This window comes from Gymnoscopelus microlampas, assembly GCF_963454915.1.
Source record: "Gymnoscopelus microlampas genome assembly, chromosome: 7".
NCBI classification, from domain to species: domain Eukaryota; kingdom Metazoa; phylum Chordata; class Actinopteri; order Myctophiformes; family Myctophidae; genus Gymnoscopelus; species Gymnoscopelus microlampas.
In genome coordinates, this window is record NC_139944.1 from 55,718,148 (window position 1) to 55,743,835 (window position 25,688).

General features: G+C 40.8%; 4 protein-coding genes across 4 annotated transcripts; all 4 read right to left on the bottom strand.

Moving 5' to 3' along the window:
• Positions 1-3,815: 3,815 nt before the first annotated feature.
• LOC311048662 (zinc-binding protein A33-like) lies at positions 3,816-20,622 on the bottom strand (the record flags this gene model as incomplete). Its single annotated transcript, XM_084061923.1, has 2 exons — positions 20,569-20,622; positions 3,816-5,305 (listed from the first exon to the last, which is right to left on the bottom strand). The coding sequence occupies exon 2, from the start codon at positions 5,241-5,243 to the stop codon at positions 3,816-3,818; it is 1,428 nt and encodes a 475-aa protein (XP_083918049.1). The 5' UTR covers positions 5,244-5,305; positions 20,569-20,622.
• On the bottom strand, positions 8,529-9,971 carry LOC311048663 (nuclear factor 7, ovary-like; the record flags this gene model as incomplete). Its single annotated transcript, XM_084061924.1, has 1 exon — positions 8,529-9,971. One exon carries the CDS (start codon positions 9,969-9,971, stop codon positions 8,529-8,531), a length of 1,443 nt encoding a protein of 480 aa, XP_083918050.1.
• Positions 12,587-14,641, bottom strand: LOC311049128 (E3 ubiquitin-protein ligase TRIM35-like). The gene is made up of 2 exons (XM_084062597.1): positions 14,491-14,641; positions 12,587-14,337 (listed from the first exon to the last, which is right to left on the bottom strand). Exon 2 carries the CDS (start codon positions 14,269-14,271, stop codon positions 12,847-12,849), a length of 1,425 nt encoding a protein of 474 aa, XP_083918723.1. The 5' UTR covers positions 14,272-14,337; positions 14,491-14,641; the 3' UTR covers positions 12,587-12,846.
• On the bottom strand, positions 18,801-20,228 carry LOC311048664 (zinc-binding protein A33-like; the record flags this gene model as incomplete). Its single annotated transcript, XM_084061925.1, has 1 exon — positions 18,801-20,228. The coding sequence occupies one exon, from the start codon at positions 20,226-20,228 to the stop codon at positions 18,801-18,803; it is 1,428 nt and encodes a 475-aa protein (XP_083918051.1).
• Positions 20,623-25,688: the final 5,066 nt, after the last annotated feature.

The following is a 25,688-nucleotide window of genomic DNA, read 5'->3' on the forward strand; positions in this document are numbered from 1 at the left end:
GCCTACTTTATCGTCAATTTTAAAATAAATGGGACCATAATTTAGCAAAATGCATATCATGATGATTGAAAGGAGACTTTAAACTAGCGACTGGAAGCATATAGAATTTATGACAATTTTTATTAAGGTAAGAAAATCTAGTCTAAAGTTTGTCAAAAACCCATCCGCTTGCGTTAAAATAATTGCTTTCTGACACCCGCAGGGGTAAAACGCGTAAAACAGCGCCAAACAGGGCATTCATATGAACTGTCTCACTTCCGTATTGGCCTCATTGTAAATATGTCAGGCTGGCCCCTTGAAATGAAGCCTATTTTTCAGCAATTTCAAATCCGACATCTTTCTATATATCCGGTCCGAATAATGAGCAGGGGTGAGGAATTAATGCTATTGATTGTGTATCCTACAGCATACCCTACTTCAATTAAAACATAAATGGGACCATAATTTACCAAAACGCATCATGGTGATTGAAAGAAGACTTTAAACTAGCGACTGGAAGCAAACATGTCCACGGACCCCCAGATTAATATGCATTTGTCCACGGACCCCCATCTGAAAATATGTTATGCCAGGGACCCCCATACAAGATTTGTGTAGTTAAAATGTTTCAAAAAATATTACACAAATTCTTCTAGATTTGTTTGAAAATAGCAGATCTACAAGCTCACAACGCGCCACGTCACGCATTGTGAGCTTGTACATCGGCTATTTTGAAATATCCAATGTATATATAGGTTTAAAGTGGCTCATGTATAGCCTATAATAGTCGTCTATTTTGGGCTTGTTTTCGTAGACCTGCATGGTTGCTTATTTCTCTCGCAAAATCTGGCAACACTGAGTCTATCTCGCAGAAGAGAGAGAGAGAGAGAAAAAAGCTCCATTTAGATGGAGTTAGATGAGTGAACAGGACTGACATGAGCTTTGTTAGTGGAAAATTGGCAGAGTTGGGAGCCAATTTTAAAATTGCTTGTGTCATATTGTGTCTTCATCTTGTGTTAAAACGTTCCGGCGATGATGCCTTGTATAACCCATTAAGACCTCACACGTTATCGTGACAATTACAATTGGCCAGGGACGCCACCCACCCCATCTGAAAATGTTTTGTGTCAGGGGCCCCAAGAAGAGAAGATTTGTCTTTAAAAAAAAGGAAAAAAAATAGGATTCAACACTTTCAAGACATTTAAAAAAAAGTGTTAAAATAATAGGCGCTCTGTGAGCTTGTAGATCTGCTATTTTTTGAGAACCACTGTTCTAAAGCAGTGGTTCTCAACCTGTGGATCAGGATGATTTTGCGGGGGTCCCCAGATGACAGTGAAGTGACAGTTTATAAGACTTTTTAAGACATTTTTAATACCAAAAAAGAATTACCATTACAGCATCAAACGTCATCAACAAACTATACTATAAAAACTGGTCAAACATTGGCCAACTTGTCAAATTATAATGGGTGCGTTCGGAAATTACGCACCGGAGCACACTCGCCTATTAGTTTGTAGCCTATTGGCCAGTGCGCTCAGTGCTGTATTTTCGAACGGGCCCATTAATATAAGAAAGAGGCAAAACATTTAAAAATAGCCGATCTACAAGCTCTCAACGCCTATCTGCTATTTTTCACAATATTTATCTGGGGGGGGTCTCCAGTTCAAATATGATTATTTTGGGGAGTCACGGTCTGAACAGGTTGAGAACCACTGGTCTGACTCTAAACCACTGTCCTAAGAGTTATTTTTTTTAAATGTATGTAGATATATATTTATGTATAGCTAAAATCTAAAATGACACAGCTGCTGTCCCGGTGCAGACTTCCGTCTCCTCCCCTCAGATATTGTCCCTGTAATGTGAAGTGTCAGCCCCCATCAAGCAGAGGATGACAGCCCCACATTACAGATGCATCCATCATGGCTCTCATTACAACCTAATAACACCTGTCTGCCATGATGGGGGGGGCGCGGGGGGGGGGGGGGGGGGCATGATTACTAAGCTCTGGATGCAAACACACACACACACACACACACACACACACACACACACACACACACACACACACACACACACACACACACACACACACACACACACACAGAGAGAGAGCCCTTCCTGCAAAAACATGCACGTAAGTGAATGAGCATAAATCAACGCACGCTGGGCTAAAGAAACGCCACTATTATCTTATTCTGTGTACTTATATACCTGCATGCTACATACTGTAGTACAAGTAGTGGTTTTCAAAGTGATGGGGGTCCAGGGTCCCATGCTATCATCACTAGTATAGATTCTGGAAAATCTTTAAATTATTTTGGAAAATAAATACATTAATTGATTTCAATACAGCAATAAACTGATATACTTTGTAATTTATAGCCTACTTTTGAATACTTAAAGAGGCACTATGTATATTTGTTTTAATTAAACAAAAAATAATGTCCAATCTGGACAAAAGTAGAGTATATTAATTCAAACAAGTCTATAAATCTATCTATGAAATGTATGAAAAAAGTTTAAAGGAGACAAACCATGAATTTCACTTTTTTTTGTTATTTTTTTTGTATTTTTTGGGCTCCCCAGTGTCTCTTGTACCCCAAAAAATATATATTTTTTTAACATTCAGTCATTCATTCTCATTTCAGAGATTTTCAGAATGGGCGTGTCTGAACAGGCCATCTCAGAAATGGCATGTTTGCTTACATCACGAACCATTCTGCCCATGTATTTTGACAGACAGAATTGCTCAGTAGCACCCCTCTACCCAACAGGACGTTTTGGTATTGCAGCTGAAAGTGCTTTATAAGCCTGAGAGAATTGACTTGGGATGAGTATATCTGAGTGTTGATTTAGGCTCAAACCTTTTGAAAATGGTTTGAGGGACATACACCATATGATATTAAATATCAAATATTTTTTTTAAATTCATGGTGTGTCTCCTTTAAACTCCAACACAATTGTATACAGTATGTATAAAATCCCTGCTTCATCTCTCTCTCAGCTAAGGGGTCCTTGGCCTGAAAAAGGCTTAAGCTTGTAGATCTGCTATTTTCACTATATGAAACAGGGCTGAATTAGTTAATTCATAATGTATTTTTGTCAAGTTTGGGTCAGAAGAGTCCCTTCCTTCCTGGAAATGTAATGGAGTAAAAAATACAATCTTTCTATTTGAAAAGTTACAGTCATGAGCTTACAAAAAAAGAAAGAAAAATCAATGCTCCAAAAAAGTACTGAAGCAGAGTACTCAAGTAAATGTACTTAGTTACTGTCCACCACTCTCTGTATGAATGTGTTTTATGAACTTTATCTAGTGTAAGATCTGCTGAATGCTGACTGTTACAAACACACATCTGACTCACTTTACTCTCATCATCTTTAATAAGATCAAATACATCAACAGACATCATCACTGTCACATAGAAACTATAGAATTCAAACATGAACCATGTATGACAAACACTACAATATAAAACATGTTATCAGTAATAATCATATCAAACATGTCACCATTATACCGATATAATTACAAAATGATCGTTTATACACTACAAAATAAAAGCATGTTATCAGGAATAGTTTTATCTGTTTAACTAAAGCATGGTCTGTCTGTCTGTCTGTCTGTCTGTCTGTCTGTCTGTCTGTCTGTCTGTCTGTCTGTCTATAATACCGAAGCAATTCAAAAGTGAATGATGACATTAATTAAATAATCCCATGTAATTAAAAATGTATAATTAATAACGTGTCATAAACCAATCCCTTCAGATTACAATGGATTTAGGTAACTCCTAATCAATATCAGATCAATATATTACATTTTTATTTGACTAGATGTTCTAACTGTGGTTTTCCAGAGTGAAACAGATCTTCCCTGGTAACATCTTCAGAGACAGACCATCAATCCGATTATTATTAATGTATGGAAACAGTCTCTCAGTGAAAGTGTGTGTGAAGGTGTGCAGGGGTGTGTTAGAATCAGGATCAGAGAAGGACAGCTGTCCTCTGTCCCAGTCCAGCTGGACTCTGATCCTCCGGGGTTTCTGATTCACTGAGAGATCAGTACACTCATCATCAGGCTCTAATGTGGAGAATGCTGTGTATTTACCCTGATAGAACATTATAAGCAAGCATCCACCATGTGTGTCTCCCTTCCTATGGATAGACTCCACACACAAACCTACGTGCCAGCTTGTACTGTCTCCAACCTCAACATCCCAGCTGTGAGACCCTGAGTTAAAGCCCTCAGAACCCAGTACATGGAGCCAGCGTTCAAACCTCTCTGGGTTGTCAGGAAGCTGCTGTTCCTCTTCTCCACGTCTCACACTGGTCAGATCATCAGACAGTATGAGTCCAGGATGAGCAGTGTTGGGGTCCAGGATGACAGGAGTGTAGGAGACAATGTCCTTCATCTTGTCCCAGACTCTGAAGGTCAGGTTCTTCAGGTGTTTGGCCTCGTCTATCAGCGCTCCTGAGACCGGCGGTGGGTCCTGCAGGGTGAGCTGGACTCCCTCCATCGTGGTCTTGTAGTTCTGCAGGAATGAGACGTGGTCGTCGGCTCTCAGCTGGTCCTCAGCAGCTTGGATTGCATTGGAGAGGGTTTCCATTTCTCTGCTCAGACCCTCAATCCTCTCCTTCATCTCCTGACTCTTCTGAGCCTCTTCCTCCCGCAGAGCGCCGATCCTGGCCTCCTCTTCCTCCTGTAGGAACCGACGAATATTCTGAAACTGTTCCTTAATCTGTGTCTCTGTGTTCCTGGCCTGAACCTTGATGTGATTTTCTGTTTTGTCGTAATCTGTTTTAACTTCATCAAGGACCTCCAGTTTCTCCTTTAAAGGCTTCAGTGATTCCAGGACGTTCTGTTTGTAACGTTTAGACGCTTCGTCCACGGGTAAGAACTTGTGTCCGGTGTGTTTCTCTGAATCTCGACACACGACACACAACGGCTGTTGGTCGTCCAGACAGAAGAGCTTGAGCTTCTCACCGTGTGCGGTGCAGAGGACCTCAGAGCTCACCGACGAGGAGCTCTGGCCTTTCTCCTTCAAGAAGTTCTCACACAGGTTCTTCAGCGCAAAGTTTGTAACAAAGTCCTTGGAGGATCTTCTCTGACAAACAGGACATTCTTTTGTTGATTTATCCATCCACCATTCCTGCAGACAGTCTTTGCAGAAGCTGTGGCCACAGGACAGCACAACGGGATGTTTAAAGATGTCATGACACACGGGACAGGTCAGCTCCTCTTCCTGACCAGTCAAACGGGAAGCCATTTTGTCTGCCGGTCACACACCTGATCTGGAATGTTCTCTGAGGCTGTTACACCAGAGGAATACTAGAAGACAAAACAACAACCATGACATTATGAGTATCAATACTAGTAGAGTTTACTATAACGTATAGTAGTAGTAGTTATAATAATAGTAGTAGTAGTTGTTGCTGCAGTATTCAGTAACAGTAATAGTTTTAGCACTTTTTTTATAATCTCCGTGTTCTTACCTCAGTGGAGATTGTAGGAGATAACAGTCTGTCGGTCTGCCAGGTTGTTCAAATTAGTTGTCCGTATATTTGTAACCCGGGACCCCTATTTTTTGGCTCACTCCCAGCAGATTGACGACGCCAAAACTTCTCTCAGGTTCACAGCACATATTGCCAACTCTGTTAGACAACAACAACACATACAGTATGTGGTTGGTGGTGTGAGACTCACTTAGACACAGCTCTTCCCAACAGGAAATGCAGCATCATAAGAGGGTTGAATTACAATATTCAGTGTGATCGTATAGTTTCAACATAATTAATTGATATACAAATAAAATACCAACTTCTATGCAAACGCTTGTACAAATAAATAAAATCATGAATACAACCATGAACATATTTCCCTTCACAAAACATACCTATTAGACAACATCAACAACAACACAGTATGTGGTTGGTTGTGTGAGACTCACTTAGGCCACGTTTACACGGCAACGGATCAGAACAGAAAACGTCAAAGTGCCGTTGCGTTGTCACTTTTTAATTTGTGTTTACACAGAGACACGAGAGTGATTTAAAACTCTATAGTGTGCATGCCAGGTGGCGGTGACGTGTCTTCTTCCTGTTTGTTTGGATGCCATGTCCGCTTATTATAAGCAACTTTGGACTTGTTTCTAAAGTGTAGTTGCTTATTTGGGCTTGTTTCCTAAAGTTGTTTAAACCAGTGGTTCATAAACATCTTCATGCCAAATTATGTATTTGTCCACAAACCCCCCCTTCTGAAAATATTTTTGTTTCAGGGACCCCCATACAAGATGTGTGTTAAAATTGTTAAAATGTTAAAATGTTAATGTTTTTTATCTCAAGACTTTTTTTTTCTTTAAAAAAAATAGCAGATCAAAAAGCTCACAACGTGTCACAACACGTCGCATCGCGACACGTTGTAGATCAGGCTACGCTGTAGCCTGGTCGCTTCTTTTGGACTGGTTTTCATAGACCTGGTTGCTTATTTCGCAAAATCTGGCAACACTGGGCGGAGCGTTTTCAAAGATTTACACTCTGGAAGGGGGTTTCACTTTATTGCGCTTTCAACCCCCCTATAACGTCGTTGTCGTCTAAACGGACGGCACATCTGATATTTTATTTTGCCGTTTTCTCTAGAGAGCGTTGTCGTGTAAACGGAGCCTTAGACACAGCTCTGCCCCTAAACACCAGAACAAACAATACATTTCAAAAGGCATCGTCATTGCTGTTGTGCAATAATACCAAGCTGCACCTTGAAACTTATCATGTCAGAACAACACACAAAGCAGTAAAACGTTTTACTTACTGACAATTGCAAAACATGACCACAACATTCATATCACTCAACATATACTTCGATTTAAGTGAAATTAGCGTTTTGTAACTTAATACATGAACAATCGCGGAGCAGTGTGTGATACGTACCATACCAGGAAATGCAGCAGGATGAGGGGGCGTGTCTGCCGGATCGGTTTCCAGTGACTAAGTAAACACCATCCGCCACAAGGGCCACAATTTGACGGACTTCAAACACAATAACAGCCCTGTTACATATTAATTGATGTATTTATTGATCGATTGATAATTGCCTCTCGGTTTGTTTTCTCGTGTCGCATCAGTCTCTGTCCTCTGTCTCTGACTGACAAGTGAATCTCAGTCTGAAAAAAAGGCTGAACGACTAAACAAGGAAATGGACTTTGAGTCATTTTCTTCTGATAACAGGTATCACACACACAGACAGACACACACACACACACACACACACACACACACACACACACACACACACACACACACACACACACACACACACACACACACACACACACACACACACACACACACACACACACACACACACACACACACACACACCCCTTCATGTACAAACATGCACGTAAATGAATGAGCATACATCAACGCACGCTGGGCTAAAGAAACGCCACTATGACCTCATTCTTTTACTTATATACCTATGCTATACTACAAGTAGTGGCTTTCAAAGTGATGGGGGTCCACGGACCTGTTATTATCACTAGTATAGATTCTGGAAAATCTTTAAATTATTTTGGAAAATAAATACATTAATTAATTTCAATACAGCAATAATCTGATATACTTTGTAATTTCTAGCCTACTTTTGAATACTTAAACTATTATGTATCTTTTTTTTTATGAAAACATTTTAGTTTTCTCCAATCTGGACAAAAGTAGAGTATGTTAATACAAACAAGTCTATGAAGCTATGAAATGTATGAAAAAGGTTTGTATACAGTATGTATAAAGTATAAAATCCCTGCTTAATCTCTCTCTCAGCTAAGGGGTCCTTAGAGACCAAGGAAGCTTGTAGATCTGCTATTTTCACTAGATTTGAAACAGGGCTTATTAGTTAATTCATAATGTATTTTTGTTAAGTTTGGATCAGAAGAGTCCCTTCCTTCCTTGAAATGTAATACAATCTTTCTATATGAAATGTTAAAGTCATGAGCTTGCAAAAAAATCAATAATAAATGCTCCAAAAATGTACTGAAGCACAATACTCAAGTAAATGTACTTAGTTACTGTCCACCACTCTCTGTATGTATGTGTTTTATAAACCTTATATCTAGTGTATGATCTGCTGAATGCTGACTGTTACAAACACACATCTGACTCACTTTACTCTCATCATCTTTAATAAGATCAAATACATCAACAGACATCATCACTGTCACATAAAAACTATAGAATTCAAACCTGATCCATGTATGACAAACACTACAATATAAAACATGTTATCAGTAATAATCATATCAAACATGTCACCATTATACCAATAGAATTACAAAATGATCGTTTATACACTACAAAATAAAAGCATGTTATCAGGAATCATTCAGTTAACTAAAGTATGATCTGTCTGTTCCGTGTAATACCGAAGCAATTCAAAACTGAATGATACATTAATTGATATCAATGTAATTCAAAATTAATAACGTGCCATAAACCAATTAGTTCAGATTACCATGGACATAGGTAACTCCTAATCCATATCAGATCAATATATTACATTTTTATTTGGCGCTAGAACTGTGGTTTTCCAGAGTGACACTGATCTTCCCTGGTAACATCTTCAGAGACGTACCACCAGTGTGATTATTATCAACGTATGGAAACAGTCTCTCAGTGAAAGTGTGTGTGAAGGTGTGTAGGTGTCTGTTAGAATCAGGATAAGAGAAGGACAGCTGTCCTCTGTCCCAGTCCAGCTGGACTCTGATCCTCCGGAGTTTCTGATTCACTGAGAGAACAGTACCCTTAACATCAGGCCCTGATGGAGAGAAAGCTATGTATTTACCCGCATAGAACACTATAAACCAGCATCCACCCACTGTGACTCCCTTCCTCTGGATAGACTCCACACACACACCTACGTGCCAGAGTTCATTGTCTCCAACCTCAACATCCCAGCTGTGAGACCCTGAGTTAAAGCCCTCAGAACCCAGGACTTGGCGCCAGTGGTTAAACCTCTCTGGGTTGTCAGGAAGCTGCTGCTCCTCTACAACACGTCTCACACTGGTCAGATCATCAGACAGCATGAGCCATGGATGAGCAGTGTTGGGGTCCAGGATGACAGGAGTGTAGGAGACAATGTCCTTCATCTTGTCCCAGACTCTGAAGGTCAGGTTCTTCAGGTGTTTGGCCTCGTCTATCAGCGCTCCTGAGACCGGCGGTGGGTCCTGCAGGGTGAGCTGGACTCCCTCCATCGTGGTCTTGTAGTTCTGCAGGAATGAGACGTGATCGTCGGCTCTCAGCTGGTCCTCAGCAGCTTGGATTGCATTGGAGAGGGTTTCCATTTCTCTGCTCAGACCCTCAATCCTCTCCTTCATCTCCTGACTCTTCTGAGCCTCTTCCTCCCGCAAAGCGGCAATCCTGGCCTCCTCTTCCTCTTGTAGGAACCGACAAATATTCTTAAACTGTTTCTTAATCTGTGTCTCTGTGTTCCTGGCCTGAACCTTGATGTAATTTCCTGTTTTGTCGTTATCTTTTTTTACTCTATCAAAGACCTCCAGTTTCTCCTTTAAAGGCTTCAGTGATTTCTGGACCTTCTGTTTGAAACGTCCAGACGCTTCATCCACGGGTAAGAACTTGTGTCCGGCGTGTTTCTCTGGATCTCGACACACGACACACACCGGCTGTTGGTCGTCCAGACAGAAGAGCTTGAGCTTCTCACCGTGTGCGGTGCAGAGGACCTCAGAGCTCACCGACGAGGAGGTCCGGACTTTCTCCTTCAAGAGATTCTCACACAGGTTCTTCAGCGCAAAGTTTGGAAGAGGATGGTCCTTGGAGGATCTCCTCTGACAAACTGGACATTCTTTTGTTGGTCTTTCCGTCCACCAATCCTGCAGACAGTCTTTGCAGAAGCTGTGGCCACAGGACAGCCCAACAGGATGTTTAAAGATGTCATGACACACGGGACAGGTCAGCTCCTCTTCCTGACCAGTCAAACCGGAAGCCATTTTGTCTGCCGGTCACACACCTGATCTGGAATGTTCTCTGAGGCTGTTACACCATGCAGAGGAATACTAGAAGACAAAACAACAAAAACATTATGGGTATCTATAGTATTAGTAGTTATAGTATTAGTAGTTATAGTAGTAGTAGTTATAATAGTAGTAGTTATAATAGTAGTAGTAGTAGTAGTGGTCGTAGTATTCAGTAATGGTAATAGTTTTAGCACTTTTTCATAATCTTCCTGTTCTTACCTCAGTGGAGATTGTAGCAGATAGCAGTCTGTCCGTCTGCCAGGTTGTTAAAATGATCCGTCCGTCTGTTAATCGATCTATGTAGTTATTGATTGATATCTGCCTCTCGGTTTGTTTTTCGTGTCGCATCAGTCTGTCTCTGACCGACGAGTGGATCTATTTTCAGTCTGATAAAAAGACTGAACGACTAAACAAGGAAATGGACTTTGATTCATTTTCTTCTGATAACAGTTATAACACACAGACACACGCACGCACGCACGCACGCACGCACACACACACACACACACACACACACACACACACACACACACACACACACACACACACACACACACACACACACACACACACACACAGCCATTCCTGCACAAACACACAGGCGTAAATGAATGAGCATAAATCAACGTGTGCTGGTCTAAAGAAACGCCACTATTATCACATTCTGTGTACTTATATACCTATAATACACACTGTAGTACAAGTAGTGGTTTTCAAAGTGGTGGGGGTCCAGGGACCCATGCTATCATCACTAGTATAGATTCTGGAAAATCTTTAAATTATTTTGGAAAATAAATACATAAAATCATTTAGGTGTACAGTACAGCAATAAACTGATACACTTTGTAATGTGTAGCCTACTTTTGAATAATTAAAGAGGCACTATGTAACTTTTTTTTTATGAAAAAAAATGTAATTTTGTCCAATCTGGACAAAAGTAGAGTATGTTAATACAAACAAGTCTATGAATCTATCTATGAAACGTATGAAAAAAGTTTAAACTCCAACACAATTGTATACAGTATGTATAAAATCGCTGCTTCATCTCTCTCTCAGCTGAGGGGTCCTTGGCCTGAAAAAGGAAGAGGAAGCTTGTAGATCTGCTATTTTCACTATATAAAACAGGGCTTAATTAGTTAATTCATAATGTATTTTTGTTAAGTTTGGGTCAGAAGAGTCCCTTCCTTCCTAGAAATGTAATGGAGTAAAAAATACAATCTTTCTATTTGAAAAGTTACAGTCAGAAGCTTGCAAAAAAAAAAGAAGTATAAATATAGCTGCAAGCAGCAATAATACGGGGCCAGTGATTGCAGAGAGATGAAAGAAAGAAGCAATGATAAGTTGCTGAACGTATCACAGTGGCCTCAAATAGGCTACGCCCATGACACTTTCTAACCCGGAAGAAGGGGTGAATTCGCTTCATGCGCTGGGTGAGCAACTCAATGCAAGTGGATGGGAGGGGATTTCGGGTGCCCTCTCTATTATTTTTAACTCTATGTGTGTTCCTCATGAGTCAAGGCACATGTGTAAGCAGGTTTAATGGCTGTCGGCCAAACGAGGCATGACTTTTGCCTGTTTAAAGTTTGCATTTTCAAAAAATTGCTATAGCGCCCCCGTTTGACCAATTGGAGTAAGATTGGTTTCAGTGATATTTGGAATGACCCTCTACATTATTGCAATGTTTCAAAGAAATGTGAGTCTGCATGTAGGTGTTAGGGGCAGATGAATAATTGTCATAAAACTGCAATATTCATTGGCTCATTAAAGCTTCATTTTTTCACTTAGAAAAAATCCGCTCCCTATTTTATGTCGGCATAGGTCCAAAGTTCATGTGTTAAAAAGTTTTGTGCAAATCGCTCAAAAATCCCAGGATTCCATAGATTTTAACTGTTTTTCATATAATTCAAAATGGTGGGAGATCTAAAGGTCAGAGGTCAAAAGTCAGAGTGTGAAAATTGTTCATCATGAGGTGATGCATGTGTGTATTGGCTGTAGGTCAAACAGGGCATGAGTTGTACCTGTTCAAAGTTGGCATTTTCAATTGAGTGCTATAGCGCCACCTTTTGACGAAAGATTGTGAGATTTATTTCTTGATAGTTTTTCATGACCATATATCATATGGCCGAGTTTCGTAAAAAGCGTATAAACGGGTCAGCCAGAACTGGCAAAAACGGCAGAAGAAGAAGAAGAAGAAGAAACAGAATAATTCCAATAACAAAACGGGTCCATGCTGGAAGCCTGGCCCCGTAATAATTGCTACAAAAATGTACTGAAGCACAGTACTCAAGTAAATGCAGTTACTTTACACCACTCTCTGTATATATACTGTACAGTATGTGTTTTATAAACCTTCTATAGTGTATGATTTGCTGAATGCTGACTGTTACAAACACACATCTGACTCACTTTACTCTCATCATCTTTAATAAGATCAAATACATCAACAGACATCATCACTGTCACATAGAAACTATACAATTCAAACATGATCCATAAATGACAAACACTACAATATAAAACATGTTATCAGTAATAATCATATCAAATATGTCACCATTATACCAATATAATTACAAAATGATCGTTTATACACTATAAAATAAAAGCATGTTATCAAGAATCATTCAGTTAACTAAAGCATGATCTGTCTGTCTGTCTGTCTGTCTGTCTATAATACCAAAGCAATTCAAAACTGAATGATACATTAATTAAATAATCACATATAATTGAAAATCAATAATTAATAACGTGCCATAAACCAATCCCTTCTGATTACCATGGATTTAGGTAACTCCTAATCAATATCAGATCAATATATTACTTTGTTCTTTATTGGACGCTAGAAGTTCTAACTGTGGTTTTCCAGAGTGACACAGATCTTCCCTGGTAACATCTTCAGAGACGGACCATCATCATGACCATTAATAATGTATGGAAACAGTCTCTCAGTGAAAGTGTGTGTGAAGGTGTGTAGGTGTGTGTTACAATCAGGATCAGAGAAGGACAGCTGTCCTCTGTCCCAGTCCAGCTGGACTCTGATCCTCTGGGGTTTCTGATTCACTGAGAGAACAGTACCCTTAACATCAGGCCCTGATGTGAAGAATGCTGCGTACTTATCAATATAGAACCCTATAAACCAGTCTCCACTGCCTGTGTCTCCCTTCCTCTGGAAAGACTCCACACACACACCTAAGAACCATCTTTTATTGTCTCCAACCTCAACATCCCAGCTGTGAGACCCTGAGTTAAAGCCCTCAGAACCCAGGACTTGGCGCCAGTGGTCAAACCTTTCTGGGTTGTCAGGAAGCTGCTGCCACTCTACATGTCTCACACTGGTCAGATCATCAGACATTATGAGACATGGATGAGCAGTGTTGGGGTCCAGGATCACAGGAGTGTAGGAGACAATGTCCTTCATCTTGTCCCAGACTCTGAAGGTCAGGTTCTTCAGGTGTTTGGCCTCGTCTATCAGCGCTCCTGAGACCGGCGGTGGGTCCTGCAGTGTGAGCTGGACTCCCTCCATCGTGGTCTTGTAGTTCTGCAGGAATGAGACGTGGTCGTCGGCTCTCAGCTGGTCCTCTGCAGCTTGGATTGCATTGGAGAGGGTTTCCATTTCTCTGCTCAGATCCTCCATCCTCTCCTTCATCTCCTGACTCTTCTGAGCCTCTTCCTCCCGCAGAGCGCCGATCCTGGCCTCCTCTTCCTCCTGTAAGAACCGACGAATATTCTGAAACTGTTCCTTAATCTGCGTCTCTGTGTTCCTGGCCTGAACCTTGATGTGATTTTCTGTTTTGTCGTAATCTGTTCTAACTTTATCAAAGACCTTCAGTTTCTCCTTTAAAGGATTCAGTGATTCCTGGACCTTCTGTTTGTAACGTCCAGACGCTTCATCCACGGGTAAGAACTTGTGTCCGGCGTGTTTCTCTGAATCTCGACACACGACACACACCGGCTGTTGGTCGTCCAGACAGAAGAGCTTGAGCTTCTCACCGTGTGCGGTGCAGAGGACCTCAGAGTTCACCGATGAGGAGCTCCGGGCTTTCTCCTTCAAGAGGTTCTCACACAGGTTCTTCAGCGCAAAGTTTGGAGGAAAAACCTTGGAGGATCTTCTCTGGCAAATAGGACATTCTTTTGTTGATTTTTCCATCCACCAATCCTGCAGACAGTCTTTACAGAAGGTGTGGCCACAGGACAGCCCAACGGGATGTTTAAAGATTTCATGACACACGGGACAGGTCAGCTCCTCTTCCTGAACAGTCAAACGGGAAGCCATTTTGTCTGCCAGTCACACACCTGATCTGGAATGTTCTCTGAGACTGTTACACCATGCAGAGGAATACTAGAAGACAAAACAACAACAATAACATTATGAGTATCAATAGTAGTAGTAGTTATAGTAGTAGTAGTTATAATAATAGTAGTAGTAGTGGTCGTCGTAGTATTCAGTAACGGTAATAGTTTTAGCACTTTTTCATAATCTTCCTGTTCTTACCTCAGTGGAGATTGTAGGAGATAACAGTCTGTCGGTCTGCCAGGTTGTTCAAATGATCTGTCCGTCTATTTATAACCCGGGACCAATAACTTTTGGCTCACTCCCAGCAGATGGACGACGCCACAACTTCTCTCAGGTTCACAGCATGTATTGCCAAACCTGTTAGACAACACATACAGTATGTGGTTGGTGGTGTGAGACTCACTTAGACACAGCTCTGCCCCATAACAGGAAATGCAGCATCATAAGAGGGTTGAATTATAATATTCAGTGTGATCGTATAGTTTCAACAACCAAAAAATAACCAACATGAATTAATTGACATGGATTTAGCCATGAACCTGTGTTTTAGTATTTTAGAAAATACAACAATGCAACAATCGACATAAAAATAAAATCATTTAAACAACAATGAACATGTTTCCCTTCACAAAACGTACCTGTCAGACAACAACAACACATACAGTACTGTATGTGGTACATTTACTCAATTAAGTACTTTACTTAAGTACAATTCTTAGGTGTTTTTTACGAGTATTTCCAATTGCATAAACTTTTAATTCTACTCCACTACATCTCGGAGGCAAATATTGTACTTTTACTCCACTACAATTATTTGAAAACTTTAGTTAGTAGTTACTTTTCAGATATAAATTATTACATTATAAAACATACATTAACCACTTTAACCATATTCTATACCTAAGCTATTTGAAAATAGAAGATATACAAGCTCACAACGTGACGCGTTGTGAGCTTGTAGATCTGCTATTTTCAAACATTTTAGTACTTTTACTTTTGGTACTTTAAGTACATTTTGATACCAATACTTTTGTGCTTTTACTCAAGTACATTTTTAATTCCAGACTTTTACTTGTAACGGAGTACTTCTGCATTGCAGTATTGATACATTTACTTAAGTAAAACATTTGAGTACTTTTTCCACCACTGCTTAAGACACGGCTCTGCCCCTAAACACCAGAACAAACAATACATTTCAAAAGGCATCGTCATTGCTGTTGTGCAATAATACCAAGCTGCACCTTGAAACTTATCATGTCAGAACAACAGCGTCCGCGTCAATATGCCGACGGCTCATTTTTCCGACGGTTACTGACCCTATACCAAACCCTAACCCTAACCCTATACCAAACCCTAACCCTAACCCTATACCAAACCCTAACCGCACGCGGAAGCCACGTTGTCGGACTAATTAAATTACATTACAGTCATTTAGCAGACGCTTTTATCCAAAGCGACTTACAATAAGTGTATTCAACATAGGTAGGGAACGTAACTACTAATCACCAGAAGTCTTAAGTGCATTCTCTGCAAAAACAAGCAACCAAGAGTATACCTAGCGCTAAGGTAAAAGTGCAATATATCAGCTACCTACTTTCTTAAACAAAATACGAGACGAGACAAAATGGCAAAATCAAATGAGCAAGAGCTAAAACAAATAAGTGTATCGACTAAACAAGATCCAATAAAACAATACAACAACAAAACAAGCGTTCGTACAACTAGTTAACAACAAGTAGGCCAGGCAAAGAGGAAGGGTAGTGTTTCCTGAAGAGGTGGGAACGTCCGGACTTATGGACAGTTCCCAGAACGACACACAAAGCACGCAGTACAATTTTTAACTTACTGACAATTGCAAAACATGACCACAACATTCATATCACTCGACATATACTTTGATTTAAGTGAAATTAGCGTTTTGTAACTTTAATACATGAAAAATCGCAGAGCTTTGTGTTAAACGTACCTTTACCAGGAAATGCAGCAGCAAGAGGGGGCGGGGCTGTTGGTTGCCAGTGACCAGAGCCTTGTATTAGAGAGTTCCACCAATGAGGAAGCAGAAACAGCGCCGCGTCGGTCACGTTGGTTCATGTCAACTGGAAATAGTTACATAAGCTCATAGACTTCAGTACATTCCATAAACTTCCGGTTCAGGGCTTTGTCACTATTAACCAATAGAAGGCTCTGTATAAGACCTGGCCCGATGAAGTGGACGGAGGTGACGCAACTCTCCTTATATGGCTCAGCCAGTGACTAATATAAAAAACACCCGCCACAAGGGGCGCTGTTACACCAGAGTGAAAATAAGAGGGAGCCCTGCATAGATTAACCCAAAATACACATGAATGTTGACGAACTTCAAACACAATAACAACCCTGTTACGTATTAATTGATCTATTTATTGATCAATCGATTGATATTTGCCTCTCGGTTTGTTTTTCATGTCGCATCAGCCTCTGTCTCTGACTGACGAGTGAATCTCTTTTCACACACACACACACACACACACACACACACACACACACACACACACACACACACACACACACACACACACACACACACACACACACACACACACACACACACACACACACACACACACACACACACACACACACACACACACACACACACCCCAATGAATCAAAGTTCATTTTCTTGTAGATGACCGGTTGTACTGTTGCTCCCAGGCATAAATAAATGTTTTTTTTGTCATACACAGAGAATTAGTACTCAATGGATACTCCCTGAATAATGTTTTGATTAAATTACATATTATCAGAATTCTTTTTGATTACATTGTTAGTTCGATTAACTGTTTCACTCTCAGTGCACGCACACACGCACCCCCCCCCCCCCCACACACACACACACCACACACACAAACTAGGGCTTTCACGACTAGAGATTTTTACTGGTCGACTAATTTGACCCAGTGGTAGTCGATGTTAACCTGTAAAACATATATATATATTTTTTTATGCCATTACTATTATTATTATACTCCTGCCTTTATTTTTTTATGCGGTTTTAAGGGAAGCGCTTCTGGCACAGCAGCACAGCAGTGTCTCCAAGGATACTAAAAAGGGGGTTATTGTCCAATAATAGCCTATTATTGAGCATACTTTTGACCCCCTTTTGATAAAAAAAATTAAGGCAGGAGGATAATAATAATAGTAATGGCATTAAAACAATGCAAAGGAAATCTTGTCAAATCAACTATTCAACTAGTACCAACAATGTCGACTAGTGGTTATACTAGTCGACTAGTCACTAGTTGGTGAAAACCCTAACACACACACATATACTTAAAGAGGCACTATGTAACTTTTTTTTAATGAAAAAATATGTAATTTTGTCCAATCTGGACAAAAATAGAGTATTGTATTGTAATACAAACAAGTCTATGAAGCTATCTATGAAACGTAAAAGTTTAAACTCCAACACAATTGTATACAGTATGTATAAAATATTAAATCCCTGCTTCATCTCTCTCTCAGCTAAGGGGTCCTTGGCCTGAAAAAGGCTTAAGCTTGTAGATCTGCTATTTTCACTATATGAAACACGGCTTAATTAGTTAATGCATAATGTATTTTTGTTAAGTTTGGGTCAGAAGAGTCCCTTACTTCCTCGAAATGTAATGGAGTAAAAAATACAATCTTTCTATTTGAAATGTGAAATTCATGAGCTTGCAAAAATAATACAAAATACTGTCCACCACTCTCTGTATGTACAGTATGTGTTTTATAAACCTTCTATCTAGTGTATGATCTGCTGAATGCTGACTGTTACAAACACACATCTGACTCACTTTACTCTCATCATCTTTAATAAGATCAAATACATCAACAGACATCATCACTGTCACATAGAAACTATAAAATTCAAACCTGATCCATAAATGACAAACACTACAATATAAAACATGTTATCAGTAATAAACATATCAAACATGTCACTGTTATATAAATATAATTACAAAATGATCGTTTATGCACTACAAAATAAAATTATTAAAATATGTTATCAGGAATCATTTTATCTGTTTAACTAAAGAATGTCTGTCTGTCTGTCTGTCTGTCTGTCTGTCTGTCTGTCTGTTCTGTCTGTCTATAATACCAAAGCAATGTAAAACTGAATGATACATTCATTAAATAATCACATGTAATTCAAATGTTATAATTAATAACGTGCCATAAACGTGCCATAAACCAACCCCTTCAGATTAGGTGGCAGCGGTGGCCTAGTGGTTAGAGGGGCGGCCTTGATACCGGAAGGTCCCTAGTTCGATTCCCCAATTCATCACATCAATCATGAATCACCGCGGAATAGCCCTTGAGCAAGGCTTCCATGCAGGGTCCGGCTGGAAACAAGTTTCGTACTTAGTCCGACACCCTGGGTAAACAACAAACTTTGCTTTGCTTTGATTACCATGGACATAGGTAACTTCTAATCAATATCAGATCAATATAATCCATTGTTTTTTTATTGGGTGCTAGACATTCTAACTGTGGTTTAACAGAATGACACAGATCTTCCCTGGTAACATCTTCAGAGACGGACCATCAACATCAGTATTATTAATGTATGGAAACAGTCTCTCAGTGAAAGTGTGTGTGAAGGTGTGTAGGTGTGTATTAGAATCAGGATCAGAGAAGGACAGCTGTCCTCTGTCCCAGTCCAGCTGGACTCTGATCCTCCGGAGTTTCTGATTCACTGAGAGATCAGTCCACCCATCAACAGGCCCTGATGTGAAGAATGCTAAGTATTCACCATCATAGAACTGTATAAACCAGTCTCCACTCACTGTGTCTCCCTTCCTCTGGATAGACTCCACACACACACCTACGTTCCATCTTTTATTGTCTCCAACCTCAACATCCCAGCTGTGAGACCCCAAGTTAAAGCCCTCAGAACCCAGGACATACCCCCAGTGGTCAAACCTCTCTGGGTTGTCAGGAAGCTGCTGCTTCTCTTCTACACGTCTCACATTGGTCAGATCATCAGACAGTATGAGATATCGATGAGCAGTGTTGGGGTCCAGGATGACAGGAGTGTAGGAGACAATGTCCTTCATCTTGTCCCAGACTCTGAAGGTCAGGTTCTTCAGGTGTTTGGCCTCGTCTATCAGCGCTCCTGAGACCGGCGGTGGGTCCTGCAGGGTGAGCTGGACTCCCTCTATCGTGGTCTTGTAGTTCTGCAGGAATGAGACGTGGTCATCGGCTCTCAGCTGGTCCTCAGCAGCTTGGATTGCATTGGAGAGGGTTTCCATTTCTCTGCTCAGACCCTCAATCCTCTCCTTCATCTCCTGACTCTTCTGAGCCTCTTCCTCCCGCAGAGCTGCGATCCTGGCCTCCTCTTCCTCCTGTAGGAACCAACGAATATTCTGAAACTGTTCCTTAATCTGTGTCTCTGTGTTCCTGGCCTGAACCTTGATGTGATTTTCTGTTTTGTCGTAATCTTTTTTAACTTTATCAAAGACCTTCAGTTTCTCCTTTAAAGGCTTCAGTGATTCCAGGACGTTCTGTTTGTAACGTCCAGACGCTTCATCCACGGGTAAGAACTTGTGTCCGGGGTGTTTCTCTGAATCTCGACACACGACACACACCGTCTGTTGGTCGTCCAGACAGAAGAGCTTGAGCTTCTCACCGTGTGCGGTGCAGAGGACCTCAGAGCTCACCGACGAGGAGCTCCGGCCTTTCTCCTTCAAGAAATTCTCACACAGGTTCTTCAGCGCGAAGTTTGTAGCATAGCCCTTAGAGGATCTCCTCTGACAAACAGGACATTCTTTTGTTGATTTATCCATCCACCATTCCTGCAGACAGTCTTTGCAGAAGGTGTGGCCACAGGACAGCACAACAGGATGTTTAAAGATGTCATGACACACGGGACAGGTCAGCTCCTCTTCCTGACCAGTCAAACCGGAAGCCATTTTGTCTGCCAGTCAGAAACCTGATCTAGAATGTTGTTGCACCATGCAGAGGAATGCTTTAAGACAAAACAACAACAATAATATTATGAGTATCACTAGTAGTAGTAGTAGTAGTAGTAGTAGGCTAGTAGTAGTAGTTGTGGTTATAGTATTCAGTAACGGTAATAGTTTTAGCAGTTTTTTATAATAATAATAATAATAATAATAATAATACATCAGACTTATATAGCGCTTTTCTAGTACCCAAAGTCGCTTTACAAAACAGCTTAAAAACAATTTTATTAGGAGAAAAAAGAAAACAAAAGAAAAGAAAATATTATTTATAATTTGCTGTTCTTACCTCAGTGGAGATTGTAGCAGATAACAGTCTGTCGGTCTGCCAGGTTGTTCAAATGATTTGTCCGTCTATTCTGTATTGATCGATTGATATTTGCCTCTCGGTTTGATTTTCGTGTCGCATCAGCCTCAGTCTGTGACTGACGAGTGGATCTCAGTCTGACTGTACAAGGAAATGGACTTTGATTCATTTTCTTCCGATAACAGTTATATCACACACACACACACACACACACACACACACACACACACACACACACACACACACACACACACACACACACACACACACACACACACACACACACACACACACACACACACACACACACACACACACACACACACAGCAATGAATCAAAGTTCATTTTCCTGTAGACGACTGGTTGCACTGTTGCTCCCCGGCATAAATAAATGTTTATTGTTGTCATACACAGAGCATTACTACTTAATGGACACCCCCAGAATAATGTGTTTTGATGAAATGACACGATTATCAGAATTCAGATTCAATCGGTTAGTTCGATTAACTGTTTCACTGCCAGTGCACGCACGCACGCAAAATGCAAACGCAAACGCACGCATTCACACATGTGCACGCAAGCACGCAAACACGCGCAAATACATGAACGCGCGCGGGAATGTATGAATAAGGCATTAGCATAAATTCATTAGAGTGGCGGGGAAGTGTTTATCAACACAGAGAGATGTTGTTTACAATGTCTGACTGGATGGATTATACATCTACACACTCCCAGTATGCACTCTGTTTACACTGGGACAGAGAGAGAGAGAGAGAGAGAGAGAGAGAGAGAAATGACGAAGATGAAGGAGATGACTGCAAATCGTCACTGTCGGGCGCAAACCTCCTATCTCCGTTTTTCAACTTTTTTATTGTCTTTCATAAATCAGTGCTATTGAACAGCCTTTACGTCTGTGTGTGTGTGTGTGTGCGTATGTGCGTGTGTGTGCGTGTGTGTGTGTGTGTGTGTGTGTGTGTGTGTGTGTGTGTGTGTGTGTGTGTGTGTGTGTGTGTTTTACACATCTCTGCAAGGATATTCCTCGTTGGAATGAGCTGCCTCTGTGTGTCAGGCAGTCTCACCCTAAACTTTCCTTTAAGAAAGTGAAAATACTGTTAAAAAAATAAAATAAGCTACAGGCTGGTGATGCTCTTTAATTTGTGTATTTATATTAGTAACTTACAACACATTTGACTCAGTTAAATGTGTACATTGTGTACATTAAAATGTTTATTATAAATGGTGAATATTGATGCCTGCAATTGGCTATAGTTCTGCTACTGTACATGCCAGAGCCTGGAGGGGGTAGGAGCGTCGTAATTGGCTAGTTGGTATAGTGGGAAGCTTATCTCATATAGCCTGGAGGGATGGTTATCAATTAAAGAAAATGACATATAGTCGTCATTGACCTGTTTGAAAAATATTAGAGAATGCACAATAAATGTAACGCAGAACAGCCTGGTGGAATGAGACATTATAGCTGCAGACAGACATACACGTTTGTATTACTATAGGACATCAATATTTTAGTACGCCGATTTTATGAATGCACATTCAAAACATGTTTTACTAATCGGATTTAAATGCTTTTCATTGAACAATACGGAGGATACGGGTACTTAGACCGGTACACTTTAACTTGTTACATCCGTGGCTTGGGGATCAGCACTTTATATTTGAAATCTGAACATTTATGTAGATGTAGCGGTTGTAAATGTAAAATATTCTCAAATCAGGAACAAGTGGTTCCATGACTGTCATGATATGACAGTCATGTTTCAGGGCTATCCTAAACCTAACCTCTAAAATGTCCAATACTAATCCTAACCCTAACCTTATAGAGTAAGCCTAACTCCACACATATTTTTCTTTTTACCATAAAACAACGCTTTCTCTAAGAACCAGGAAAATTCTAAATGATTATTTCTCTAATTCTGCTATACTCGTGGTACATCTGGCCGTCACTAGTAACACACACATGCACGCACGCACGCACGCACGCACGCACGCACGCACGCACGCACGCAGGCGCGCATGACCTCCTGGTCAGAGATTAATACAATTTCCAGGAATCAGAATCACCTTATATTTGTGGTGTGGTTTGGCAGGGTGCTGTTCATCATCGCTGTGAGATGAGACAATAAGGCTGTGTGTCCTTGACCTCTGACCCCAGTGTGTGTCACGTTGCACAAAGACTGATGAACAGCTTCTTAATGTCACCAAACCCCCTGCTCTGTCACAAGGTTATTATTATATCAAAACTGAAAGGAGAAACTAGACAATTCAATGGAAAATAAAATCTATTAGTTGATTAAATAAATAAAAATAAAACCTGTATGAAAATTGAAAAATACATTGAAATTAAAATATCAAAATAGTATATTGAGTAAATAATAATAATAATAATAATAAATATAAGGAAAAAATGAAATAGCTGATCTAGCTGAGCTTGTACATCGGCTATTTTCACAATGTTTATCTGTGGAACCGAGTCAAACTAAATGTAATGCCTCAACTCAATTCCAAGTACATGTCAGGGTGGGTGGGTTGGGGGGGTCCCCAGTTCAAAAATGATCCTTTTGGGGGGTCCCCAGTTCAAAAATGATTCTTTTGGGGGGTCCCCAGTTCAAAAATGATTCTTTTGGGGGGTCCCCAGTTCAAATATGATTCATTGGGGGGGTCCCCAGTTCAAATATGATTCTTTTTGGGGGGTCCCCAGTTCAAATATGATTCTTTTGGGGGGTCCCCAGTTCAAATATGATACTTTTGGGGGGGTCCCGGGGTCCCCAGTTCAAATATGATTCTTTTGGGGGGGGGCCTGACAAGTTTGAGAACACGGTTCTAATAGATGCCACGCTGGGCAAGACCTGAGTGTCTAAACAGAAGTACTGGAATTTGGCGGAAGGACCGCCCAATGTTTACGTTATCCGTGAATGAAACGAGTGTTGTGATTGGTCGAAAACGACGGAAGTCCCGCCCCCTATAGACACTCTCTGCATTAGGTGATGACCAGGCTTTACTCTTCACAGATGAAATTAGGCTGAGAAAACGAGGCTGAATAGATGATGTGCTCAGCCGCTCAGATAACGTAGTGTCTTGTTTTTACACACAGGACCTCAACAACACAACAGTCTCACTGCAGACAGCGATGGCATTTACGCTGTGTGACACTCAGGGGGTCCTTAATTAATACTATGGGGGGGGGGGGTAGGGGGGGGAGAACGAGTGAAGGTGGTGAGGACTTGGAGAGAAGAGGAGGAGGAAGAGGGAGAGAAGAGGAAGAGGGGATCCAGACAGGTTGGACTGTTAGAGCACACACAGACACACTCTGGTTAATGTCTCACTGACATTTATGCTCTCATTCTACACACACACACACACACACACACAGTGAAGGAGAGACGTAATGCTCTCTGTCTGTACTTCACTCAAGGTCACAGGACCCAGACAGGGTCAAGGGTGAGGGTTCACGGGAGGGCCAGCCAATCAGGAGGATGTGGGCAGGATCAGGTTTCACCACCGAGGAGGATCTCTCTCTCTCTCTCTCTCTCTCTCTCTCTCTCTCTCTCTCTCTCTCTCTCTCTCTCTCTCTCTCTCTCTCTCTCTCTCTCTCTCTCTCTCTCTCTCTCTCTCTCTCTCTCTCTCTCTCTCTCTCTCTCTCTCTCTCTCTCTCTCTCTCTCTCTCTCTCTCTCTCTCTCTCTCTCTCTCTACGGGGTCCAGGACTCAGAGTAACTACAGGGGGGGCCGTAAAATCTTTATGTGATATGATTTTTTTTCTTTCTTTTTTACATTAACCACTTGAACCCTAGCATCCCCATTCAGAGGTTAGAGATTAGCCGAGAATGGCAGATCTACAAACTCACAGGAATCTATGAAAAAGTTGCATCTGCAACACAATTCTTTACAATCTGTAGTGGGGGGTCCCTGCTTCATCTTTCTGTCAACTAGGGGGTCCTTGGCTTGAAAAACATTGAAGACCCCTGCTCTAGACTGATTTGAGTCAAACTAAAGTTGTGATTCACAAATTGCAACGCCGTGGAGAAAAATACTAAACTTTCAGACTGCAGGAACACATGGTTGAGGACTTCCAGTCATTTATAATAATCACAGACATCCTCCTCGTCTGTATTGTTTTATCCGGTGTGTGAATCTGCCATGATGTCTGTAATTTTGTAAAGTAAAACTTCCGATGGCGAATTACCTTAATTTCGTGAAGACGGAGGACCCTTAATAACTCTAATCCATTCATTTTAAATGGCCGTGTGATGTGTGGTTTGTTTCTGTCTTCAACATGTCTGCCGTGGTGAAATGAGTGCAGGAAACTCTCCCTCCATTTTGGTTCCAAGACCCATATTATGACTGTTTTCCCATAACTGTGCGGTTATGAATAATCTCCTCGACTTGTCGCTGAACGTGTGCTACGCTAATTAAACGCAAACGTTTCCCTCACATATCCAGTGACCCCCGTTTTCTCCCCTCGCCATATTACCTCACTCTAACAAAACACGACTTGACGAATTGCACAAACCTCGGTGGTTATTATATTGAATATGAGATTTAACTGCAGTTTTAATGCAAATATTACGACTCGCCATGTAGAGTACTGGTATTTTTTTCTTTTAACACAAATGACAATGTTTCAGGCAACTGGTGCTGGTGCTTGTAAATGTCCTCTTCTACCCTGGATTTGAACCCTGTTTCCCACGCAAGTGCTGACATTTTTTACCATTGAGCTGATAGAGCCTGTCTGCTTGCTCAGGAGATAAATTGAATCTTGACCATCAGGTCAAAATCCGTGTCAGATCCTGTGCAGTGGTGGAAAAAGTACTCAAATATTGTACTTAAGTAAAAGTATCAATGCTTGCAATGTAGAAGTACTCTGTTACAAGTAAAAGTCAGGAGTTCTAAATTTACTTGAGTAAAAGTACGAAAGTATTGGTATCAAAATGTACTTAAATACCAAAAGAAAAAGTACTAAAATGTTTGAAAATTGCAGATCTACAAGCTCTCAACGCGTCGCAGTGCGACGCGTTGTGAGCTTGTAGATCGTCTATTTTCAAATAGCCTAGGTATAAAATAGGACTAAAGTGGTTAATGTATGTT

What these genes read in the sequence shown, in the direction of transcription:
- LOC311049128 (XM_084062597.1), bottom strand. Translation starts at nt 14,271, where the DNA reads ATGGCTTCCCGTTTGACTGTTCAGGAAGAGGAGCTGACCTGTCCCGTG.